Source organism: Hibiscus syriacus, unplaced genomic scaffold (assembly GCF_006381635.1).
Source record: "Hibiscus syriacus cultivar Baekdansim isolate YM2019G1 unplaced genomic scaffold, ASM638163v2 tig00110987_pilon, whole genome shotgun sequence".
In the NCBI taxonomy this organism is placed as follows: Eukaryota; Viridiplantae; Streptophyta; class Magnoliopsida; order Malvales; family Malvaceae; genus Hibiscus; species Hibiscus syriacus.
The window spans coordinates 3,007,024-3,031,929 of NW_024062941.1; the positions used below are offsets into that span (position 1 = coordinate 3,007,024).

Genomic DNA, 24,906 nt, shown 5'->3' on the forward strand with positions numbered 1-24,906 from the left:
ACATCTTTAAGAAGATAAGGCGATCACATGACGTCTTCTACATGAACCACTAATGATGTCATTGATGAAGCTTGGGATGGTGAAGAACACAAACATAAATCTCAATAGAGAAGAAGTTATGTAAGAATTTATGTCTTCCGGACGTCTTCTAGAATATGTCAAATAATTCTAACGATTCTCGATGATAATATAACATTTATTTTATTTTAAAAAATAATTCCTTCACCATCCTATATTATTTCTTTAAAGCATAATAAAGCTACATCTCCAATAAATGTTATATTATTTTTTTTAAAAAAATACTTAAATGGAGAAATTCTAAATACAAACTTCATACTGAATTCAAAAAACAGAAAATACATATCGATACTATATACCTATACTACATGCTAATTGATATATCTATATACTACATAAACAACACAATATAAAATACATCATTATTAATCACAATATAAAGATCAGCACATAGCTATAGTCCAATACACCATCAAAATTTTAACTGTGATTAATCCTTTATAAAAGTTTGATTTTTATTGCATGAATCAACTTAATTTAGTGGTTAAAGGAATCGCTATTTTTCTTAAAGGTCATGGGTTCAAAAACCGACGGTTGTAATGATGATAGAGATTTCATTGTCAAATGGATGATGCATCAAATGGATTGCTCTTCCTTTAAAAGTGTCAGATTTGTTTCATATTGTTGCAGAGGCAAAACCAAAGCTTTGTAATTAAGCTATAAATTAATGGCAGCCAAGAGAGTTATTGAAGATAGCATGGTGTTTCCTTCACATGGCTCACCTTCGACTCTTCCTCTTACCTTCTTGGATATAATATGGCTTGGTTTTCACCCCATACAACGCCTTCTCTTCCATGATTTCCCTTATGATTCCTCCCATTTCATGCAAACTGTTCTTTCCAATCTCAAATCATCACTTTCATTCACTCTCCAACATTTCTTCCCTCTCGCGGGCAATCTTGTGTTGCCTCCACCTCCTCAGCTGCCCTATATTCGATTTGAAGACGACGATTCCTTCGGTTTATAACCGAAGAGTCTACTGTAGATTTTTGCCATCTTATCGGTGACCACGTATGACATCTTGAGGAATTTCATGCTCTTCTCTCGAAGTTACAGCCGGCGAATACGAGCTCAAATAGAATAAACAACTTGCAGAAGCAGAAGCCTATCATGGCTATTCAGATAACACTGTTTCTCAGTGTAGGGATTGCATTAGGCATCACGTTTAACCATGTTGTAGCCAACGGGAGGGCGTTTATTCATTTCGTGAAAACATGGGCATTTCTCAATAGATCTAAAGGGGATTCGAGTCTTTTCAACAAGTTTCATCTACCAGATTTCAACAGGGATTGTGTCCGCTCTTGTGGGTACTATAAAATGAGTGCGGATGTGTGTGCAAGTATACACAATCGAACAAGTAATAAAGTGATAAGTAGAGTATCGTCTCCACAGGGAATTGGAGAAGTCAAATAGGTTTGTCAAGACACTTTACTTTGTCACCTAAGTAAAGCTAGTGATGGTATGCACAAATGATAATGCTGTAGCAAAATGAGATGGATGTTGTGGAAATGGAATAGTGGTATGGTAGCAAATGGATATGTCGTAGCAAATTAAATTGTGATAAGTGCAAACAAATGGAAATGTCAAGGCAAATTGAAATGCAATTACGAGATTTAATATGTAGGACTTTAGCTTTCTCACACGACAAGCTGCTATGGGAATGAGTGGCAGGAGTCACTAGGAAAATCTAAGTCTATTTCTCTAAATGTTATTTCTTCAATGCCTAACCTGCCCGACAGAGTCTACCGAGGTGCCCTATGCTATCTCTAGTAAGGGACTCGACAGATTAAAGATGCCCTGGCAAATTCGATTGGCGTAAACCACTGCAGTGATCCTATTTGTTCAGATAACATGATATGTCTCGGCAATACCTTTTTGTGGCAGTATTAACATCTAACCTATCGTTTTTGTAAAACTCCTTTTAGTCAAATAAAATCCTAGCCTTATCTCTAAGGTAGATTACGCCTAGTTACTACCTAGAACCCCTTGTTTAGGTAGCTCCTCCCTACCTTCTCTCGAAGACTAAAGATATTTTGCTGAGACAATCTCTCGAACCCTAAGCTCTTCTAAGGAAAGGATACTCTCATAGCTCCTACAACCTTAAAGCATTAAGTTTCATAAACAAAACAGATTAAAGCATATAAAAACAACCATTCATTGAAATAAAACTTAAACATCCAAGTGAACTCCCACCAAATAGGATTAGTTCATGGTGGGGTTCAAAATAAACAGGCATAAAGCAAGTTTCATTTGTTCCTTATAACCCAATAACAAAATATTAAAGCAAAGAACTAAGGGGAGGAGAGAAAGTCTTTGACGTGCACTGCCCAATGCTTCCCTCGACCACCAAGCACTGCTCCTAGCGAACTGGCTCCTTTCGGATGCTCAGGACGCCACTCCCTCAGGCTTGTCAAGGAGAAATAAAATAGTAAGTAGGATTGATGGAGAAAAATGAGACCTTCTCTCTTTAACTTTTTAAGCTCAAATCTGGGTGGAACTAAAGTCTTCTTCAATATGGCTTCATTCTCTATTTATAGGGGAAAACTAATCCTAGGATTTGTTGTTAACTATCCTAGAAATCCCTAAAACCATGTTTGAGTTGCTTAGAAGTCGAACAGGACAGGCTATGATGCAGCTTGGGTAGCTGGCTGAGTGACCGGCATAATCTCGTCGCAGGCGCCCAAGGACATACAAGATCTTCAGGGTCAGACGGTGTCATCAACAGAACCGACGATTGCAGTACCGATTCCTCTAGGCATATCTTCGAGGTAGATTTCTCGGGTAGAGGGCACGGAGAGTCGGGGACAGCTCGTTGGAAAATATCTTCTTTCACCTTGTGCGCTCTCGAAATGCCAGTCGAACTTGGCATTTTTATTTAACTCAACAATCTCCTTGTGCGCTCTCGAAATACCAGTCGAACTTGGCATTTTTTATTTAACTCAGTAATCTCCTTATGTCGTGGTATTTTTTTTCCTCTTTTCCTTGCTTTCAATACCTGAACATCATCAGACAAGTACCTTTCCCATAAGGCAGCACCGCTGTAAAAATAAAATGCCACGGCAAACCGAAATCCACCACATGCAACTAAATGCTTCTAAATGCATCTACATGGTCCTAAATTAGCCTTTAGACATTCAATAAATTAAATTATAAGGTCCCAAAATGTTGCTTTTTACGGAGTTATCACACCCCAAACTTAAGCTATTGCTTGTCCTCAAGCAATGAATAGTAATAAGTGAAACAAAAATACCATGACAAGTTCAGAAGCCAAATAGTTTTATGGAATAAAATTTCAGCCCTCAACACATATGGCTTCAACATGCTAGACTAGGTTTGAGAGTTCAAGTACTGTCCCCTAAGACAAGATTCTTTGTGTGAGTGTGTGCGTTTTTGTATCCAGTCCATGCGTAACAAACTTAAAAATTTTCTACGAAAGCTTTCTTAATTTGCCATGACATTTTCTAAATCAGCTCCCACCTTGCCTTTCTTTTCTTTTATTAGTTCTACTACGAGGGGAGTCAGCCCATCACTCTATCATCCCACACTCTAGGTGAAAGGGAACATACCTTCTACCCCGAGCTAGTCAGGTAGAGTCATCCCGTGACATCTCTCATTCACTCATATACCATGGAAAAACGGAGTGTCCCTCTACAAATATGCCTAGGCATTTATTCATAACTTCAAACTTTTTTTTAACCAAGCAACCGGGGCATTCAACAATAAAAGTTTTATGCCATGACATTTTAAGAATTCTCTTAAGAAAATTTTTCTAAGTTTCTCAAGCATGGAAAACATACAATCGTGTAATCAAGGGTTTCAAAGAATCAAGTCCTAGAGTTGGTTTTATCATCCTCAACCAGTCATGTACATTCTATCCTAGTCATTAAATTCATCATCATTGGGCATCCTTAACTAATTCCAGAAAACTATTCAGGCAATTACTAATGTCATGGCATTTTTAATTTACTACTACTATCATGCAACGATGCTAGAAATGTGAGAACCCTACTTCCCCCAAACTTAATAGAAGCATTGTCCCCAATGATTATTAAAGCTAGGGAAAACGAAACTATATGCTATGAATGCAATGCAAATGCAAGGTACCTTGGCTTTAAATGGGTGGTGGTGCAGCGGTTGCGCGGCGAGTGCGCTTTCTTAACTTGGCCGGGCTAGAATGTCCAGAGTCAGATGCAGGTGCGGCTGGAGTGCTAGGTTCTTCTGGAATGGCTTGGAGCGGGGGCTCCTTATGCTGAGATGCCTTCCTAAGGCGAGTTTGCCGTGGCATCTCGGATTGTGACTCCTCAGTTGACTCGGTGGGCTGTGGTACTTTAGGGTATGCTTCTTCCATAGGCGCGGTAGGTTGCGACATATGAGGATGTTCGGCCACCAGGGGTTCAACAAATTGTGGTGGTTCCGAGATATTGGCGAGTTGGAGGTTGGCTTCTCGATCAACGTCGGGTGACACAACATGGAATGGATCAGGGTCAACGGGATTGTCCACTTCAGCTGGTTGGTGATTGTCTTTACTGGATGAGTGTTGAGCAGCAGCTGGAGCAGGGTGGGGTGCTTCTGCAGATGCCTCAACATCCTCATCCGTTGGCACGAGTATGTCAGGGAAGACATGAATGACAAAGTTTGTGTGTGGGAGAAACTCCATCAAGGCGTTGGTGAGAAATTCATCTCAACGTTTGGTATAGGCAAAATATATCATTAGTTTGTCAGACAGCTGCCTGACATGCTCTTGAGTGCACTGGACTGCCTACTCCAGGGCGTTTGAAGTTGCCCTGGCATGTGGAAATGATATAGCATGAAATGTGGTTGCCTCTTTTTCCTTCCATTTTACTTCCTTGTAACCCAACAACAGAGGGATTTTCACTTTGGTGACTCCAACAATACCCAGTAGAATCTCATCAAACATTTCTTCAGGGACCTTTTTATGACATAAGGCGGTGATGAGATTTGGAAATACCAGGGCACTTGCAGGTCACTTCAAGCACAAATGAGCTTGTTCCACGATAATTTTCCCTACATCGATGGCTCACCCGGATACGATTGAATGCAGCAAGAGCATCCACTGACAAGACACGGTGGTGTTGTGGGAAGTGGGTAAGAGTTTGTGCTTCATGAAATGATTCCACAACTTCACTTGTGGAAGTAGTCTCTCTCGATCCACGGTTCTTCTGCTCATTTGTTGATCGTTCCATTGAGTATCGGGAAGACAAAGGTCTTACAGGATGCCTTGGTAAGTTTCGTTGTCAGCTTCTTGGGCAAAACTGGTATGGTGGTCATCAACAACCTACAGTTTAAACTAGTGATTAATGGCAGTAGGAGTAAAATGAATAGAAATGCCACGAACCACCACGACATGCTGATTTGGCTCGGTGATGTTTGAATAAAAACTCCTTCACTACGGTTGCGTTGACGGTGGCAGGATGCTTGGCAAATTTTTGCCACTTATGTTTGGTGACCACATCGAGCACCTCACTTCCCAAGTCGGCATCCTCATCAGAGAAGATAAACCCCAACTCGAAAAAGACTCATAAGTTCTTGATAGTTTAGAACCGTTCGCGGGCGGCATCATCTACAAATTGTGGTGGCGTGGGTGGTGGAGGGGGTCATGATCGGACCATCGTGAGAAGACAAAACAAAAGAAATGGAAGAAGGTTTGCGTGGTCGGCTATGGAGGTTCGATTAAACGGAGGGAAGGAGAAGATGAAAGAGAGTAAAAGTGAAAAGATGATAAGACAAAAGAAAGATTTTTGTGGGGGAATATTAAATAAGAAGGTGGGGTCTAGGCGGGAAGAAAACAAAAGGAAGAATGAAAATTTTTAATCCTAAGTAAAAGTGAAAAGTGAAAAAAAAGTTCTCTCCTTTTACTATTCAAGTTTGCCGCCCAAATTTTCCCAAGCTTCCTCCACACAACTCATGTGCTTTCCATGTGCAGTGACCCTTGTAAAAAAATAAAAATAAAAACAATTAATTGAAAAGAGAAAAATAAAAATATTTACAAGAAAAAATAACTTATGTACAAAAGTAAAATTAAAATGTAAGAATGCCGGACCAGTGTCGACGTCGTGGAAGAGCAGCGCCGACTTGTCACGCGTAGGTGGGATTCCCTGGTAGGCCTTTAGGCGCTGGCCATTGACTTTAAAGATGGATCCATCGTCTATGTTCTTGATATCAACATCACCGTATGGGTAAACATGATGGATTTCGAATGGTCCCGACTAACGTGACTTCAGTTTGCCAGGGAAGAGTTTGAGCCTTGAGTTAAAAAGTAACTTTTTCTGGCCCACATGAAAATGCCGTGGCAAAAGCATTTTGTCATGCAATTTTTTGGTTTTTTTCCTTATAGAGCTTGGCATTTTCATATACTTGCACTCGAAACTCCTCCATTTTATTTAGATCAAGCAATCGTTTCTCCCCCGCAAGTTGCTCGTCAAAGTTTAGCTTTTTGATTATCAGTATGCCTTGTGTTCTAGTTCAACTGGTAGGTAGCATGCTTTTCCATATACCATCTTGAAAGGTGACATTCCAGAGGCATTTTGAATGCCGTCCTATAGGCCCATAATGCTTCATCGAGTTTGGGGGACCAATCTTTCCTTCGAGGGTTCACCACCTTCTCAAGGATTTGCTTGACTTCTCGATTGGACACTTCAGCTTGCCCATTTGTCTGCGAGTGATATACTGTGGCAATCTTATGTCGCACTCCATATTTCTATAATGCCTTGGCAATCAGTTTGTTGTCAAAGTGAGTGCCCTCATGGCTGATGATAGTTCTTGGGACTCCAAATCGAGTGAATATGTTCTTGTTAAGGAATTTGAGGACCGTCTTAGAATCGTTCCTTGACGTAGCAATTGCTTCAACCCACTTTGAAACATAGTCCACCGCAAGCAAAATGTATAAGTCTCCAAAGAAAGATGGGAATGGTCCCATGAAATCAATGCCCCAAACATCGAAAAGTTCTATCTCCATAATATTTTTCAATGGCATTTCGTGTCGTCTGGAAATGTTTCTAGTGCGCTGCCATCTGTCGCACACTTTGCAAAATTCATGGGCATCTTTAAATAGCGATGACCAATAGAAGCTCGATTGGAGGACCTTTGCAGCAGTCCTCAAACCTCCAAAATGCCCTGCACAGGTCGTTGTGTGGTAATGGTGTAAGATATCACTTTGCTCTTCTTCGGGGACGCACCGTCGAATCATTTGATCGGCACATTGCTTGAACAAGTAAGGCTCGTCCCAAAAATAGAACTTGGCATCATGCAGAAACCTCTTTTTGCCCTGGCTTTTTAGTTCATAAGGAAAAACACCACTAACAAGAAAATTAACAAGGTCATCGTACCATGAAATTGCCGTGGCATATAAAATTTTCTCGTCAGAGAATTCTTCTTTAATATAAAAAATGTCATGGCATTCTGAAATGTTCTCTAGCCTAGATAAGTAGTCTGCAACCTGATTTTCAGTACCTTTCCTATCGATTACCTCTAAATCGAATTCTTGCAAGAGTAATATCCACCTAATCAGTCTAGGTTTGGCATCTTTCTTGTTCACTAAGTATTTTATAGCTGAATGATCAGTGTGAACTATAACTTTGGTGCCTATCAAGTATGGCCTAAACTTGTCAAATGCAAATACCACGACAAGTAATTCTTTCTCAGTGTTCGTGTAATTTAATTGTGCATCATTTAAGGTACGACTGGCATAATATATGACACGAAAGATTTTACCTCTACGTTGCCCAAGCACAGCTCCCATGGCAAAATCACTTGCATCGCACATTAATTCGAATGGGGCCATCCAGTATGGGGGAACTACGATTGGTGCAGAGCTAAGTCTTTACTTCAACTATTTGAAAGCGTCATGGCATTTCTGATCGAACACGAATGGTTGGTTCTATTGCAGTAGGGTGCACAGGGGTTTGGATAGTGTGGAAAAATCCTTGATGAATCTTCTATAAAACACAGTATGCCCAAGGAAACTTCGAATGCCCTTGACAGAATTTGGTGGGGGGAGCTTCTCGATCACCTCGATCTTGGCCTTATCTACCTCAATGCCCTTTGCAGAAATCTTGTGGCCTAGAACAATGCCCTCTGTTACCATGAAGTGGCATTTTCCCCAATTCAGCACGAGATCAGCCTCCTTGCATCGCTTCAGTATCTTAGCCAAATTGCTGAGGCATTTTTGAAAGTCGTCCCCAGAAATAGAAAATTCATCCATGAAAATTTCAAGAAAGTCCTCAACCATGTCAGAAAATATGGCTTGCATGCAGCGCTAAAAAGTTGCCGGGGCATTATAGAGTCCAAAAGGCATTCTTCAAAAAGCATATGTGCCATAGGGGCACGTGAATGTGGTCTTCTCTTGGTCCTCTGGTGCGATGGCAATCTGGTTATACCCCGAGTAACCATCCAAGAAACAATAAAATGCCTTGCCAGCAAGTCGATCCAGCATTTGATCGATGAACGAGAAAGGGAAATGATCATTCTTGGTGGCCTTGTTAAGCTTGCGGTAGTCCATACAAATTCGCCACCCAGTGACCGTGCGAGTAGGTATCAATTCATTATCCTCGCTTGTCACCACGGTCGTACCTCCCTTCTTTGGAACGCCTTGGACGGGACTCACCCACGAACTATCCGAAATGGGGTAAATTACTCCAACATCGAGCCATTTGAGAATCTCATTCATCACAACTTGTTTCATGATTGGGTTCAATCTTCGCTGTGGCTCTATGGATTTGCCGTGGCATTCTTCCAGCATGATTTTGTGCATGCAGATTATTGGACTTATTCCCTTGAGATCTGCCATCATCTAGCCTAACGTTTTCTTATACTGTGAAAAAACACTTAACAAACTCGATTCTTGGTTAGGAGTGAGGGTAGAGGAAATAATCACAGGTAAAGTTTCATTACTACCCAGATAAGCATATTTAATATACTGTGGCAATTTCTTAAGTTCTAGGGTAGGAGCATGTTGTAATGAGGGCTTGGGAGGAATAAATTCTTCGAAATTCAAAGGTTCAAAACACGTACCTGGGCTAGTCTTGAGAAAGCTAGCTTGCTGTTCCTTGGAGGAAAAATCGTTAGGCTCTTTGGCCTTTAAGTCTTCCGGTAGCCTCTCATTAATATCCAGCTGAATGAAATTTTTGTGAAAAAATTGATCTGCTTCTTTTGCAATTACTGTATCTACTTCAAAAATGCTCTGGCATTCTTCAGAATCATCCATGTACTTGAGTGATCAGAAAACATTTACAGTGACGTGTTGATCGGCCACTTGTATGGTGAGATTGCCCTTCTCACAGTCGATGAGAATACGACTGGTAGCTAAGAAGGGTCTCCCCAATATGATTGGCGCTGTGGCGTCGACCTCACAGTCCAGAATCAAAAAATCGACAGGAAAAACGAACTTGTCAACCCACACGATGACATATTCAATTTGCCCCTCTGATCAAACATGCGAATAATCGGCTAATTGTAGGATGACCAAAGTGGGTCTCGCATTTCCTATCCCTAGCTTTACGAATATTGACTTAGGCATCAAGTTCACACTTGAGCCAAGGTCACATAATGCCTTCCCAACAAATTTGTCTCCTATCGAACATGGGATGATAAAACTGCCCAGATCATGTCTCTTTGGTGGCAGCTTACTTAAAGAAGAGCAAAATTCTTTTGCCGTGGCAATTGTTTCATACTGCTCAGCTTTTCTCTTCTTAGTAACAATTTCCTTGAGAAATTTGGCATATGTCGGCGTTTGTTCCATAGCCTCTAGAAAAGGAACATTGATTTGAAGTTGACTCAGAATGTCAAAAAATTTTCTGAATTGGATATCTTCGATATACTTCTTCAGTATTTGTGAAAACGGAGGCGGGGGTATGGATTCCTGTATTGACGGGGTACGAACAGAAGTTGCCTTGGCATTTTTATTTGCCCCCTCAGTTTCTTTATGTGACGACTCCTCAACCTTTTCCTCTTCCACTGGTACTTCTTCTTGCACTTCTTGATCAGCTTACTTTGTTATAGGGGATGAATCATCCTTCGGTCTTCCCCTAAACTTGTCTTCCACATTAATCTGTATACCACTTCGGAGAGTTAGTACACTACAGTTCTCTTTGCCATGTGGTTTAGTGACTTCAGTGTCACTCGGCAAATGTCCTGGTTTGCGTTCTTGTAATGCCGCGACAATTTGACCAACTTGACTCTCCAGCGCCCTTAGCGATGAACTATGGCTTTGAAGCATGGCTCCTTGATTTTTGATAGAGGTTGCATGGTCTTGCAGAATTATTTTTGTTGTTGCAATAAACTCTTGCATTGTGGCTTCCAAAGAACTTGTGTTTGATGAAGATGACCCTCCCTGATTAGAATTATGCCATGACATATTCGATTGAAATCCCTGGGAGTCGTTGAAATTCTGCTGTCGAGCTGGTTGATGAGCATTGCTGGATCCTTGATTTTCCTATGAAAAGTTTGGATGTTGACGCCATCCAGGATTATATGTGTTGGAATAAGGGTTATTTGTTACCTCGATTGAAGTTACCTACAAAGTTGATGGATTCTTGATTGGTTGGATAGTCATTCTCATTGTGATTGCCGAGGTATACAAAACATGTTGAATGAGCTGCCTTCACTTCTCTCACCTCACTTGGCCTTTGCAAATTCTTCAACATGTTGGTGATAACAACAAATTGGGTAGACACATCATCTTTAGAATCTAGCTCGAAAGCTCCATGTGACTTGCACCTAGCTCCAAGCCGCGTGGATGGAAACTGATAATCATTAGTGGAATCTTATCCAGAATGTCAAATGCCTATGCTGGTGATTTTTCAAGCAGCATCCCATTTGCCGAGGCATCTAGCATCATCCTCGTGGGCGCGTTAACTCCATTGTAGAACATCACCACTTGTGTCCAATCTTGAAAACCATGGTTTGAACACTTGCGAAGCAATGCCTTGTATTGATCCCATCATTCATACATTGACTAGTCATCAGCTTGATGGAAGGAAGCTATGTCGTTCCTCAATTGGGTGTTCATATTCGGAGGATTATACCGCAGAAAGTTTTTTTTGCACAGATCTGTCCACGACTCCATTGAACCCGCTGGAACGCCACTCAACCACGCCCTTGCTCGGTCACGCAGGGAGTACAGAAACAACTTTAATTTCAGAACATCTTCGTGCACCCCTTGTTGGCAAAAAGAATCACACACCTCTAAGAAGTTACGAATATGCTGCCTGACATCTTCATTTGGTATGCCCCCAAGCTGTCCTATTGAATTTAACATATTGAACATGACAGGTTTGAGCTCGAAGTGGGCTTCCTGAATTTCTGGGGTCACTATTCTAGGATTTAAATAATCTAAGATCGGGGTTTAAGTGATCACGAATGGCACGAGGTCTGGCTGCATTCCCAGTATTTAAATTTGCCCTGGCATTCTGATCCTCCTTATGACCAATGCCTTGATTTTCAATTTGGTACATGTTTATACGTTGAACGCGTCTTTTTTGCCTAAATAGCCTCTCAATTTCAAAATCAATCGGTTCTAATGGCTCTTCAGGGTTGCTTCGAGTCATGTACCTAGAAAAATAAATGATAAAAAATTAAGGAAAGTAAAAAGTAAAGCTAATTGCAAAGAAAATATGAACAAGTAAAATAAAAATGCTATGACAAATCAATTTAACTTCCAGTTGCCAACTCCCCGGCAACGACGCCAAAAACTTGTCCGCTCTTGTTGGTACTATAAAATGAGTGCGGATATGTGTGCAAGTATACACAATCAAACAAGTAATAAAGTGATAAGTAGAGTATCATCTCCACAGGGAATTGGAGAAGTCAAATAGGTTTGTCAAGGCACTTTACTTTGTCACCTCAGTAAAGCTAGTGATGGTATGTACAAATGATAATGTTGTGGCAAAATGAGATGGATGTTGTGGAAATGGAATAGTGGTTTGGTAGCAAATGTATATGTCATGGAAAATTAAATTGTGATAAGTGCAAACAAATGGAAATGTCAAGGCAAATTGAAATGCAATTACGGGATTTAATATGTAGGACTTTAGCTTTCTCACACGACAAACTGCTATGCGAATGAGTGGTAGGAGTCACTAGGAAAATCTAAGTCTATTTCTCTGAATGTTATTTCTTCTATGCCTAACCTGCCCGACAGAGTCTATCGAGGTGCCCTATGCTATCTCTAGTAAGGGAATCGACAGATTAAAGATGCCCTGGCAAATCCGATTTGCATAAACCCCTACAGTGATCCTATTGGTTCAGATAACATGATATGTCTCGTCAATACCTTTTTGTGGCAACATTAACATCTAACCTATTGTTTTTTTACAGCTCCTTTTAGTCGAGTGAAATCCTAGCCTTATCTCTAAGGTGGGTTAGGCCTAGTTACTACCTAAAACCCCTCGTTTATGTAGTTCCTCCCTAGCTTCTCTCGAAGACTAAAGATATTTTGACGAGACATTCTCTCAAACCCTAAGCATCTTCTAAGGAAAGTCTACTCTCGTAGCTCCTATAACCTTAAAGCATTAAGTTTCATAAACAAAACAGATTAAAGCATATAAAAGCAACCATTCATTGAAATAAAACTTAAACATCCAAGCGAACTCCCACCGAATAGGATTAGTTCATGGTGGGGTTCAAAATAAACAAGCACAAAGCAAGTTTCATTTGTTCTTTACAACCCAATAACAAAATATGAAAGCAAAGAACTAAGGGGTGGAGAGAGAGCCTTTGACGTGCACTGCCCAATGATTCCCTCGACCACCAAGCACTGCTCCTAGTGAACTAGCTCCTCTCGGATGCTTAGGACACCACTCCCCTCAAGCTTGTCAAGGAGAAATGCCACGACAAGTAGAATTGACGGAGAAAGATGATACATTCTCTCTCTAACTTTTTAAGCTCAAATCTGGGTAGAACTAAAGTCTTCTTCAATGTTGCTTCATCCTCTATTTATAGGGGAAAACTAATCCTAGGATTTGTTGTTAACTATCCTAGGAAACCCCAAAACCATGATTAAGTTACTTAGAAGTCGAGCATGACAGGTTATGATGCAACATGGGTAGCTGGCTGAGTGACCGACATAATCCCATCGTAGGCGCCCAAGGACAGACAAGATCTTCAGGGTCAGACGGTGTCATCAGTAGAACCGGCGGTTGCAGCGCCGATTCCTCTAGGCATATCTTCGAGGTGGATTTCTCGGGCAGAGGGCACAGAGAGTCGAGGACAGTTGGCTGGAAAATATCTTCTTTCACCTTGTGCGCTCTCAAAATGCCAATCGAACTTGGCATTTTTATTTAACTCAGCAATCTCCTTATGTCGCGATATTTTCTTTCCTCTTTTCCTTGCTTTCAATACCTGCACTTCATCAGACAAGTACCTTTCCCATAAGGCAGCACCGCTGTAAAAATAAAATGCCACGACAAATCGAAATCCACCACATGCAACTAAATGTTTCTAAATGCACCTACATAGTCCTAAATGAGCCTTTAGACATTCAATAACTTAAGTTAAAAGGTCCCAAAATGTGTCTTTTTACGGAGTTATCAGATTGGATCAAAGGCATATATCCTCGGGAGCTGTTATCATCTAAATTCATGAAAGATAAATGGAATCGAGACGATTTGTTTACCACTCCCATGAAAACATGCTTCGGCCTACTTTCGTAATCAAAAGATCACAGGTTGAGTTATTGAAGAAATGGGTTTCAATAAATTTGGTGGAAGAAAATGGATCGAAGAAAATAAGGGGTTTCAACGTTCATAGTATCGTGTGCATACATGTGGTTTGTTTGAACAAATTACAAGAAAATGGATCCGAAGAAGATTGCCATTTACTTTTCTTATCAGAATGTAAGCACCGCCTGAATTTCCCTTCAACATACTTGGGGAATGACAATGGTCCCGGATCACATTTCGACTTAAAGTGAATTTTATTGTTTTTGGAGTTATCACCAACTTTTTTAGATTAGATAGGATCAAATACTTAAATTTTACCTTTAACAAGATCTACATCTCACCATAAATTCATTTGGAAGAGTTAAGAAGTTACTTACATGTGAGGAAGGATGAGCACCCCACATTGCTCTTTCGGTACCAACTCATTTATAAGTTGTCATAATAGTGAAAATTGAAATTAGAACCAAAATTTAAAGAAAAGATCTTAATTATTTACCATTGAGATTACGTACCATGAAAAAGAATAAATTAGAATTTAAGAAGAAATTTAAAAAAAAAAAGAAAAATTAAAGTTTAGTCTGTAAACACGAAATAAAAGGGTCACATATATCAATATAAAAGAAACATACATAAAAACTAATTGGAATTAGTATTAATGTACAAAACTTAAAAAGTGTACACACAATAAATAGAAAATGAATAAAATAAAATTAATAAAAAAGAAATTTTTATTATATTAAATGAAAATAAAAAATATCCAAAAATTTAAAAGTAAATAAAAAAAGTCAAAAGAAAATATTAAGTAGCCGTATTCAAGTAAATTAAAAGTAAAAAAGAAAGAAAATCTAAGAAAATATATGGTAAAAAATCAAATTAAATGAAAATGTTGAATTAAATTTAATGAGAACATATCCTGCTAGTCATAAAAATAACAATATTAAAGAGCAATTGAAGAGAATCAAAAAGAAAAATTAAATATTAAATAAAAAACTAATAAATTAAGAATGAAAGTATAAGATGAAGAATAAAATAAATTTAAGAAAAGAAATAATAAGAATGACAGTTGTAATTATCTATTACACAAATAAAATATGTGGATCCCATAGGGATTCAAATCGGATCATTGAGTCATTTAATCAAATATAAAACTCAAAAAAATCTAAAATTGAATTAAAATAAATAAATAAATAATAAACTTTTCATTTAAGATCAACCACCGATTTTCATTGAGAAACCTAAAGGAAAACTTGATCTATGAAGATCTAATTGAAAGTCTTTTCCTTATTCATTGGTTCTCTCATTTGATGAGATTTTCAAACAAAATCAACATCGAAGCAATAAACACAAAAGTAATAAAAAATATGAAAAAAGAAAATCATCGGCTTTCACTGAGAAACCTCAAGAAATGTTAAATTTAGGAAAATCTATTCAAGAGTCTTTTCCTTGTTCATCGATTTTCTCTCATCCGATAAAGTTTTTTAAGGGAAAAAGACGGATGAAGTAGATCGAAACAATAAAGACAATAATAAAAATAAAAAATAACCATGAATTAACTTTAAAAAAATCATTTTTATCTCTCTTTTTTTCCTCCCTTTTCCCTCTCTTTTTTCTGTCTAATTACAAAATAAAATGACTTATTTATAGGCTCCCAAAACCCTTAAAGCAAAACACCTAACATCTTTTCATTAATGCTAGATATACTAATTGAAAGAAAAGTACTTCTAAAATAATAAAAAGATCTTAAATAACCCTAAATAAACTATGAAAAATATAAAGCTTAATTTAATTACAAATATTCAATAAAATAATTGAAAACTCGTAATAAATTAAAATCTCCGTATTTGACCCATATCCAATTTTCTATAAGTGTTGTCTTCGCTAAAATAAACATATCTTGAGTTTCTGATGTCCGATATGCATTGGAAAGGTAAATGAAAGACGGTTCATTTTCAAGAAGATATCATGCCTTAAAAATGTCTGAATCTTGTCAAAAATTTGTTACAAGTTGACTGATGTATTAGGCTTCAAAATCAAATTTAATAAAAATGTTTCGACTTTGAAAAAAAAATAGAATGAACAAAAATCGGGTATTATATGGCCACGTTTTGCAGCAGCAAAAAGGAGCGAGCTGAGGAAAGAGGACGGAGTTATTGTGGTTGCAAAGGCCATTGGAAGACAAGGAATGGAGTTGGGAGCACTAAGAGAAGCTGAGAAATGGTTATCAAAGGTAGAGGAGATATTCAAATCTAGAAACAAGGTGTTGTTGAATTTGGTTTAGCACTTTCTCAACATCAATTGCTTACTTTCAATGCTATTTTTCAACGGGGCTTGCAACACCTTCATTAATGTAATCCTCGTTTCTCATACTACTTTCCTATTTTACTTCGTCTTCTACAATTGACCTTTACAGTCTCATCGTCCATCTTAGCGAAACAGAACAGAAACCAACCTGTCTCAGAGCAATTATTATTAGATAGAGTTTAGTTGATGCAATTACTATAGAAATCCTGGATTCGTTTTATTGTACCACGACCTATTTAAAAGTTAATTTATAACGAGTTTTAACTTAAAATTTCATCATATTCAACCTAAAAAAAGTATACAATTGGTAATATTTTTGGTTATAATAAAAAAATTTATACTGTGATTGATTTTAACTTTTGATTTTGAAATTTATACTCTAAAAAATATATAATTGATAATATTTCAGATACTACCAAGAATATCTCAATGATAATTTTTGAGGTTGCAATTGGAATAGATATGCACTTTATATAATTTAGTATGTTGAACATAATTTTTTTTATTTCAATTTAAATTTTTATTTAAATAGTTATTCTCTTAATAGATTTTTGAAATTACAATCGATTATTATTATTATTATTTAATTTTTTATTAATCAATTATATTTTAGACTCTGTTTGTTTTACTGAAAATATTTTTAAAAATTTTTTACAGAATGATTTACGGTGTTTGAAAGTTGTTGTGTAAACGATTTTTCACTAGTTAATAAATTTTATAGAAATTATTTATTAGAAATATGAATATTATTTATTATAAATATTAAAGTAATTTATTTAATATTATTTGTTTTAATATTATTATTAAAATATTATTTATATCAATGTTATTATTAAAATATTATTTCTATAATTTTATAAAAAATAATATTAATACTTGAATATTCTATTAAAATAAAAATATTATAAATTATTTTAAACATTTATTAAAATAATAATATTATATTGTATTTTGAAAATTATTAATAAATACATTTTAAATATTACTAGACTATTATATTAATATGAAATACATAAATAATATTATTCATTATTAATAATTTAATAATATTATCTTTAAGTAATTATAAATTTTATTAATAATTTATTATATATTATTAAAATAAAATTATAAAACTATATATCATTATAATATAATTAAGTATATTATTATAATATCAAAAATATAATATTACATTATTAAAAATATTAATAAATATATTTTAAATATTTTAATAATTAATAATATAAACCTTTCAAAAAAATAATAATCTGAAAAGCCTCCCTTGCTAAAAAAATAATACTTTGTTAAGTCTCCCAACTATTAAAAGTCACAAAATAGTTTCACGACTATAATATGTTGCTTTGTTGAGTCATTTGACCATTAAATGTTACAAAATGATCACCCAACTATTCATATGTTCCAAACTCGTCATTTCCATTAAAAATTAATGATCGTCTAAGTTGGATGTTAACATGTTGACTGGAGTATGATAAAATCTGATCTCATAACCGTTTGAGCTGTATTTTGTGGATCTACTCTCCGTTTACATTATGTTGTCGAGCCAGTGCTTAAACCAATGGCGGTGCCAATAGACATCATTAAAATATGATTTTATCGTAACTCAGTTGGCTGGTTAATAACGTCTAGCTCAGATGACAGTCAATCTCTTAGCGTAAAAGGATGAATTTAGAACATAAGAATAGTCGAAGATCATTTTATAATTTTTAATAGTTTGAGGACTCAATAAAACAACACCCTATAACCGAATGATCATTTTAAAACTTTTAATAATTAAAAAACTTAACAAAACAACTCCATATAATCTGATACCATCTGTATAATTTATTCTTAAATTTAAAAATTCAACTTAAAGGTTCATAGGAAGAATGATGTATTTAAAGAATGAATTGGTCTTCCTTTAAAAGAATCAGATTTGTTTCATATTGTTTTAGTGGAAAATGCAAAGCTTTGTAATTAAGCTCTAAATTAATGGCGGACAAGATAGTTATTGAGGATAGCATGGTGTTTCCTTCACATGGATCGCTTCTTAAACCTTGGACTCTTCCTCTTACCTTCTTGGATATAACCTGGCTTGGTTTTCACCCCATGCAACGCCTTCTCTTCTATGATTTCCCTTATGATTCCTCCCATTTCATTCAAATTGTTCTTCCCAATCTCAAATCATCTCTTTCACTCGCTCTCCAACATTTCTTCCCTCTTGCGGGCAATTTTGTGTTTCCTCCGCCTCCTCTGTTGGCTTATATTCGATTCGAAGATGGCGATTCGGTTCGGTTTATAGAAAAAGAGACCATCGCAGATTTCCGCCATCTTATCGGTGACCACGAACAACATGTCGAGGAATTTCAAGCTATTGTAACCGATTTACGGCGATACGACGTGTCTCGACTTATTTGTGAAAAATTATATTTTGTGAAGAAATGTTTTGGAATCGCCATTGACCTTTTGGATTTGGTAGGTTGAATACCTAAAAATTGTCTTTTAAAAGAGTTTTTAAGAAAACATCATTTTAAAAGATAAACAATTCTACGTGTAATCAGAAATTCATTTTTTGAGTAAAAAAAGGGGTTTAGGTGTCGATTACGCGTGGGGAAGGATAAGCACCCTCACAACGCCCAAAATTAGTACCCCATCGATTATAAATTGTCTCTAATAGTGGAAATCTAAGAATTCAAATATAAATTTAAGTTATGATCCTATTAATCCAAATTCAACTATACAATTTTTATTTAACGGAAAATTCTAAGGAGAAATAGAAAATATTCTAATATTTCCAATCGAAGAGAAAATAATCTCTAAAATACTTTAGAACTAATATTTCTCTTTCCAACTGAAATAAAAATATATAATAATTTCTCCCAAGAATTTGAGATTAAAATAATTTGATTCGACCAAATAAAAAAATTTAAGCCCATATTACATATTTAATTATAAAGGATAAGGGATGTTCAATTATTTAAAAAGATCAAGACTAAATCCCTAATAAAAATTAGACGAATTGTCTCGACATGTTTAAATAAAAGAACATTTTATTTTTCCTTTAATCTTGATTAATTCTAAGCATACTCAACTTTTTTATGTTCTTGTAGTAGGGTATTTATTTATTTTAAAATATCAGAATAGTATATCTAGTTACTTTAAGACATTCATTTCTTAATATTTCAAAATAAATAAATATTACCTTTAATCCAATTATGAAATCGATTGAGTTATGCTTATGAGGCTTTCATATATTTGAAACATCTAGATCTAAATGTACAAACAAATTTACATGGAAAAGGAGAAAAAATAAATCTTAATAAATTAAGGGAAATGTTATAATTCATTTAATGTGAAATTAATCAAAATAGGCATAGAAATACATTTAAAATCCAAATATGCTAAGCAAGGTGAAGAAATATTTAAACAAATTAATTAATCATGCTCAATGCTAAAAATTTCAATTTTAGTGGCAAAAATATAAACATAAGAAAAGCAATGAACAAAATAACTATCACACATCAATGGTGGTTAAATGAAATAGAATCATAAATAAAATCATAAATAACATAAGGACCGAAATACAAGATAGCAAAATAAGACACTCAATATGATAAAATTATGAAACATGCATATATATATATATATATATATGCATTTAAGCACAATTGATGTGTGATAGTTATTTTGTTCATTTCTTTTCTCATGTTTATATTTTTGCCACTAAAATTAAATTTTTTAGCATTGAACATGATTAATTAATTTGTTTAAATATTTCTTACAGAAACTAAAGTGCAATAATTAAAGGACTAATATTAAAGTATTGAGAAATGAAGGGCAAAAATAAAAAGACATAAAATTAAAGTAATGAAATTAAATACTGTAATTAAATAAATAAAAAGTAAATGGAAGAAATTTAAATGTGCATTAAATAACAAAAAATAAAAGAGCAATAAAAATGAAATGTTAGTATTAGTTTTTTTAATGTTTAACCCGTACCATAAATAATGTGATTCGTACCCCAGAGAAGGTCATCACAAGGTCGTACTATGGTTCGAACATAAAATAAATAAATAAATAACAAGTTAGCGGTTAGTGGTTAGATGTTACTAGAGTTTGGACCATAATAATGTGGATCGTACCCCGGATAGGGTCACCACAAGGTTTATAACATCCCAAACATCGGATCGGTGACCAAAAAGGTAAGAAATGAAAGTTAATAGTTAAATTGTATTAAGTTGAAAAGTTTAAGGATTAATTTGGAAATTTTATTCAGGGCTTTTTAGCAAAGATGGAAGACATGAAGGGCAAAGTAGTCTTTTGATGGAGTGAATTAAAAAATCATTTAGGGAGAGATATTTAACATAAGTTATTGGATAAGAAGGGTTCTGGAAGCTTATATTTCTCTCATTCTTTCTCTTCTCGTTATCTCCATCAAAGGTAAGTTTTTTTTTTAAAGTTGTTGGATTCTTCAATTTTTGGTTTGTTAATGAAAGCTTGGGTTTAATATATCCTTAAGGAAGGCTTGTGAGTATAACAACAAGATAAGTGAATTTGAAAGGAATTTGTAAAATGGGTTTCGAAATGAAATTTTGATATGGAGTAGTTTTTTAAGTTTTAATGAGATATTTGACTTGTCAATGAGCTAATTAAAGGGTTAGGAGTATTAGAAATGATTAAGAGCTTGGTTGAAAACATGGTATGATTTTTAGATGTAAGTGTTTTAGTGAGATTTTGTATGTTAGGGAGTAGTAAATGAGGACAAGTTGGTTTGGAAGTATAAGGGTGAGTTTAAAGGCTTAAGGTTTGATGAATACAAGAGATTTAGGAGGTTTTAAGGTTATTTTCGAAGTGAAAATAACCATTCTGGGCTTCGAGTATCGGTACCGTTAGAACAATATCGATACTTCAAGGGTTAAATCTGTGTATTTCTTAAGGATAATATCGATACCAGTTGAAGAGGGTATCGATACTGAGTTGGTAGTATCGATACCATGGGGATAGTATCGATACCATTTTTAAGATGAAATTTTAGAATGCCAAAATGGTATCAATAACTTAAGGAGGAATCGATACCCTTGAAGTGAAGTATCAGTACTGGAGAGGTAGTACCGATACTTCTAGGCATGAACGAAAAATTAGGGTTTCTTTCATCATAAGCTATTCTGATTGGATATAAGCGATTCGAAGAACGATATTGATTTTCGATTATTTTGTGTAGTGACTGAACGTAATCAACTTCCAGTCAGCTAGACATATTAAGTAATGATTTGAAAGGGTTAAGGATTTTGCTTAGAACTTCAGTGAGGCAAAGGTGAGTGCAACTTCTTGTTTTGTAATAGAATTGAGGAAGGCTTGCGATAAGCCAACCTCAGTGTTTTCGATTGAAAACTTTATAATTTGTTTTATGTTAAATTACAATGTTTTATTCAATTTATATTATATAAGTTATGTTTTATGATCGTATGATTATGGAAATGTGAACTTTGAGCAAGTGTACGTGAAAAGACTATATGTGAAAGTAACTATGTGAATAAGAGACACTTCGAATAATGATTAAACACAATTATGTGATTAATAGCTCAAAGTATATGTATGAGGATTAGAGGTATAGTTGGCATGCCAAGAGTCGAGGGTTTTATGTGGTCATTCGGGATAATTATGTAGTTTTTCGGGACAAATATGTGGCACTTCGGTGCAAACCTATGTGGCACTCCGGTGCAAACCTATGCGGCACTCCGGTGCAAACCTATGCGGCACTCCGGTGCAAACCTATGTGGTCATTCGGGAAAATTATGTGGCACTTCGGTGCAAATTACGAGCTGTGGTGACAATATTAGTACACAACCTCAATGTACTCAAATACCTAACGTTCTTAGTAGTATACCTTGGGCATTTGGAACAAAGATACACAAAGTGAATACTATTTATAAGTATACCTTTTTGATATGGAAAAAAGTTGAAATACTTTATAAAATTTTTCGATAAAAACCAATAAATATTTCCTTTATTAAGTTAGCACTCTTAGTATTTTGCCTAACTTAGTCATACACTTAGCGTGTGACTTTCTCACGCGTAGGTTTGAAGAAAGCAGAAGATTGAATTGTTGAGGATAGTATACCGTGAAGATCAGATCAAGACAAATTAAATATAGGATTTTGTGTTAATTTTTTAAACAGTTAGCATGTATTATACGTTTAATTTGAAATGCTTTGATCGATTTTGTAAAATCATATATTTTGTATTTATGTAAACTATCAAGTTTTTGTGTAAATATGAAGTTGAAATGATTATATTATTTAAGTTAAGGTTTATATTTTTTTATCTTGATCAAGAATTTTAAATTTTTTATTATTTGTTAATTACATATGTTTTGAAAAGTCAATGTGACACCTCAGATTCGTATTCGGGTCAGGTACGGGTTAGGGGTGTTATAAGGTTGATTCGAATAATAGCAATAAATAAATGAATATAACAGTGGTTAAAGTGTAAAAAAATTAAAATTAGTGGTTAATTCAAAATAAATAAAAGCATAATTAAATGATTAAATTAAAATGAAACAAAACAGAGCGTTAAAACCATAACAAATAAAACAAAATAATACATAGTGACTAATATGTAAAAACACACATAACTTAGGGGGATTATTTCATGATTTTCCTTAAATTAAATGGCTAGAATGCAAAGAGGCTCTAAACAGATAAGAACCTAAGAGTAATTTAACCCTAGAATAGTGACTAAAATACAAATAGGCGCCAAAAGTATGGGGACCTAAGCATGATTAACCTTTAATTCTGGGTGACAAAAAGCATGAAGTACACTGAAATCATGGGACTTGATGCGTGATTTACCCAAAAGCTTAAAACAAAAACCTCCATTTTTATTCCTTCCATTAGCCTGTGAAAAACCAAAAAATTTGCCCCTCCCTTTTTTTCATCTCTCTCACTTCTCTCCCTCTTTCTCCTTCATGCGTCTGATGTCCCTCACTCCAAATCAAGCTCGGCCACCGCCCAACGGTTATGCTCCACATCCATTCAACCCCAGTAAAGGCTGAGGAGACCGCCCAACAACACAAACAAACCAAAAAAAGCCCCCAACCCCTTTTCTTCCTTGATCGAAAGCCCCTAACCCTCTAAGGATGTCGTAAATCAGTAACGAGTAACCACGACCACAACCATCGGTGGTCGGGTCCTACTTTAAACGTAAAAGAAACCTAAAAAATGATCCTCTAAAGTTTTATCTTACCAACGCTTCAACTCGCAACCCTGACGACCTAAACTCAGGTGAGGGACTCGAACAATGCAGGTAAAAGGCTTCCACTCTTCTGTCGTTTTTGTTTTGAAAATACATGCATGCGTAAAAGAATAAAAAAAGGAGGTTCAAACCGAACCTTGCGATGATGGAAGGATTTTTGCTCTTTTTTTTTTGCTATTTCGAAAAATTCCCTTACACTTGTTTGATTTTACAGGTTATATACGAATTACATCTGTCAAATAAAAATATTTTGTTTGCTGATTTGATTGGTGAAGTTGGTGGTAGCGTACAGTGTTGGTGTGGATGGCAAGGCATGGTGGTTGCAACAGGTATGCTGCAGTGACAGGGCATGTCAAAAATGGTGATTACAGTTGCCCATCTTTGCTCGTTGTTGTGGAACAAGAATGGAGCAAAGATTGAAAGCACTATTTTTTGCCTGAACTGCTTAAATTCCTGAGCTACAAGTTATTCTTAGTATGAACTTCTTCTCTCTTCGGGTGATTTATTCTCATTATGAACCCTTCTATTGGAAATGATGATCCATCTCCTTCTGTGATGGAATCAAACAAAATGTTGATGTTTGATCTATCTCATTCTATGATAGAATTTAGCGAAAGGGTGAACAAGTTCTTCTCATTATAAACCTCTTCTCGCTCTTAGGATGAGTTGTTCTCATTATGAACTCTCTATTGGAAATGTTGATCCACCTCCTTTTGTGATGGATTTGATCAAAATACTGAAGCTTCTCCTTCTGCAATAGAGTCAAGGAAAAGGGTGAACAAGTTCTTCTCATTATGAACTTCTTCCTCTTCGGATGAGTTCTTCTCATTATGAACCCTTCCATTGGAAATGTTAATATACCTCCTTCTTTTATTGATTTGAGTAAAAGGTTGGACAAGTTTTTCTCATTATGAACTTCTTCTTCCTGCTCGGATAATTTCTTCTAATTATGAACCCTTCCATTAGAAATGTCGATCCACCTTCAGCTGTGATGGATTTGAACAAAGTGTTGACGCTGATCTACCTCATTCTGTGATAGAATCGAGTAAGATGGTTGAACAAATTCTTCTCATTATGAACTTCTTCTTCCTGTTCAAACAAGTTCTTCTCATTATGAACCATTCCATTGGAAATGCCGATCCACATCCTTTTATTATGGATTTGATCAAAATGCTGATGTTGATCTATCTCCTTCTACGATAGAGTTGACCAAAAAGGAGAACAAGTTCTTCTTATTATGAACTTCTTCTTATTCTTTGGATGAGTTCTTCTCATTATGAACCCTTCTAGTGGAAATGACAATTCACCTCCTTTTATGATTGATTCGATCAAAATGTTGATGTTGATCTATCTCATTCTACGATAGAGTTGAGCAAAATGGTGAACAAGTTCTTCTCATTATGAATTTCTTCTCCTTCTTTGGACGAGTTCTTCTCATTATGAACCCTTCCACTGGAAATTACGATTCACCTCATTCTATGTTAGATTCGATCAAAATGTTGATGCTGATATATCTCCTTTTGCGATAGAGTCGAGCAAAAGGGGGAATAAGTTCTTCTCATTATGAACTTCTTCTCCTTCTTTGGACGAGTTCTTCTCATTATGAATCCTTCCATTG

At 35.7% G+C, this 24,906-nt stretch overlaps 1 protein-coding gene and 1 pseudogene across 1 annotated transcript; both read left to right on the forward strand.

Annotated features, from left to right (window-relative positions):
• The first annotated feature begins 745 nt into the window (after positions 1 to 745).
• Positions 746 to 16,111, forward strand: LOC120148795 (annotated as a pseudogene).
• Positions 16,112 to 18,026: 1,915 nt separating this feature from the next.
• LOC120148796 (malonyl-coenzyme A:anthocyanin 3-O-glucoside-6''-O-malonyltransferase-like) lies at positions 18,027 to 23,708 on the forward strand. The gene is made up of 2 exons (XM_039161808.1): positions 18,027 to 18,509; positions 23,574 to 23,708. The coding sequence occupies exons 1-2, from the start codon at positions 18,027 to 18,029 to the stop codon at positions 23,706 to 23,708; spliced, it is 618 nt and encodes a 205-aa protein (XP_039017739.1).
• Positions 23,709 to 24,906: the final 1,198 nt, after the last annotated feature.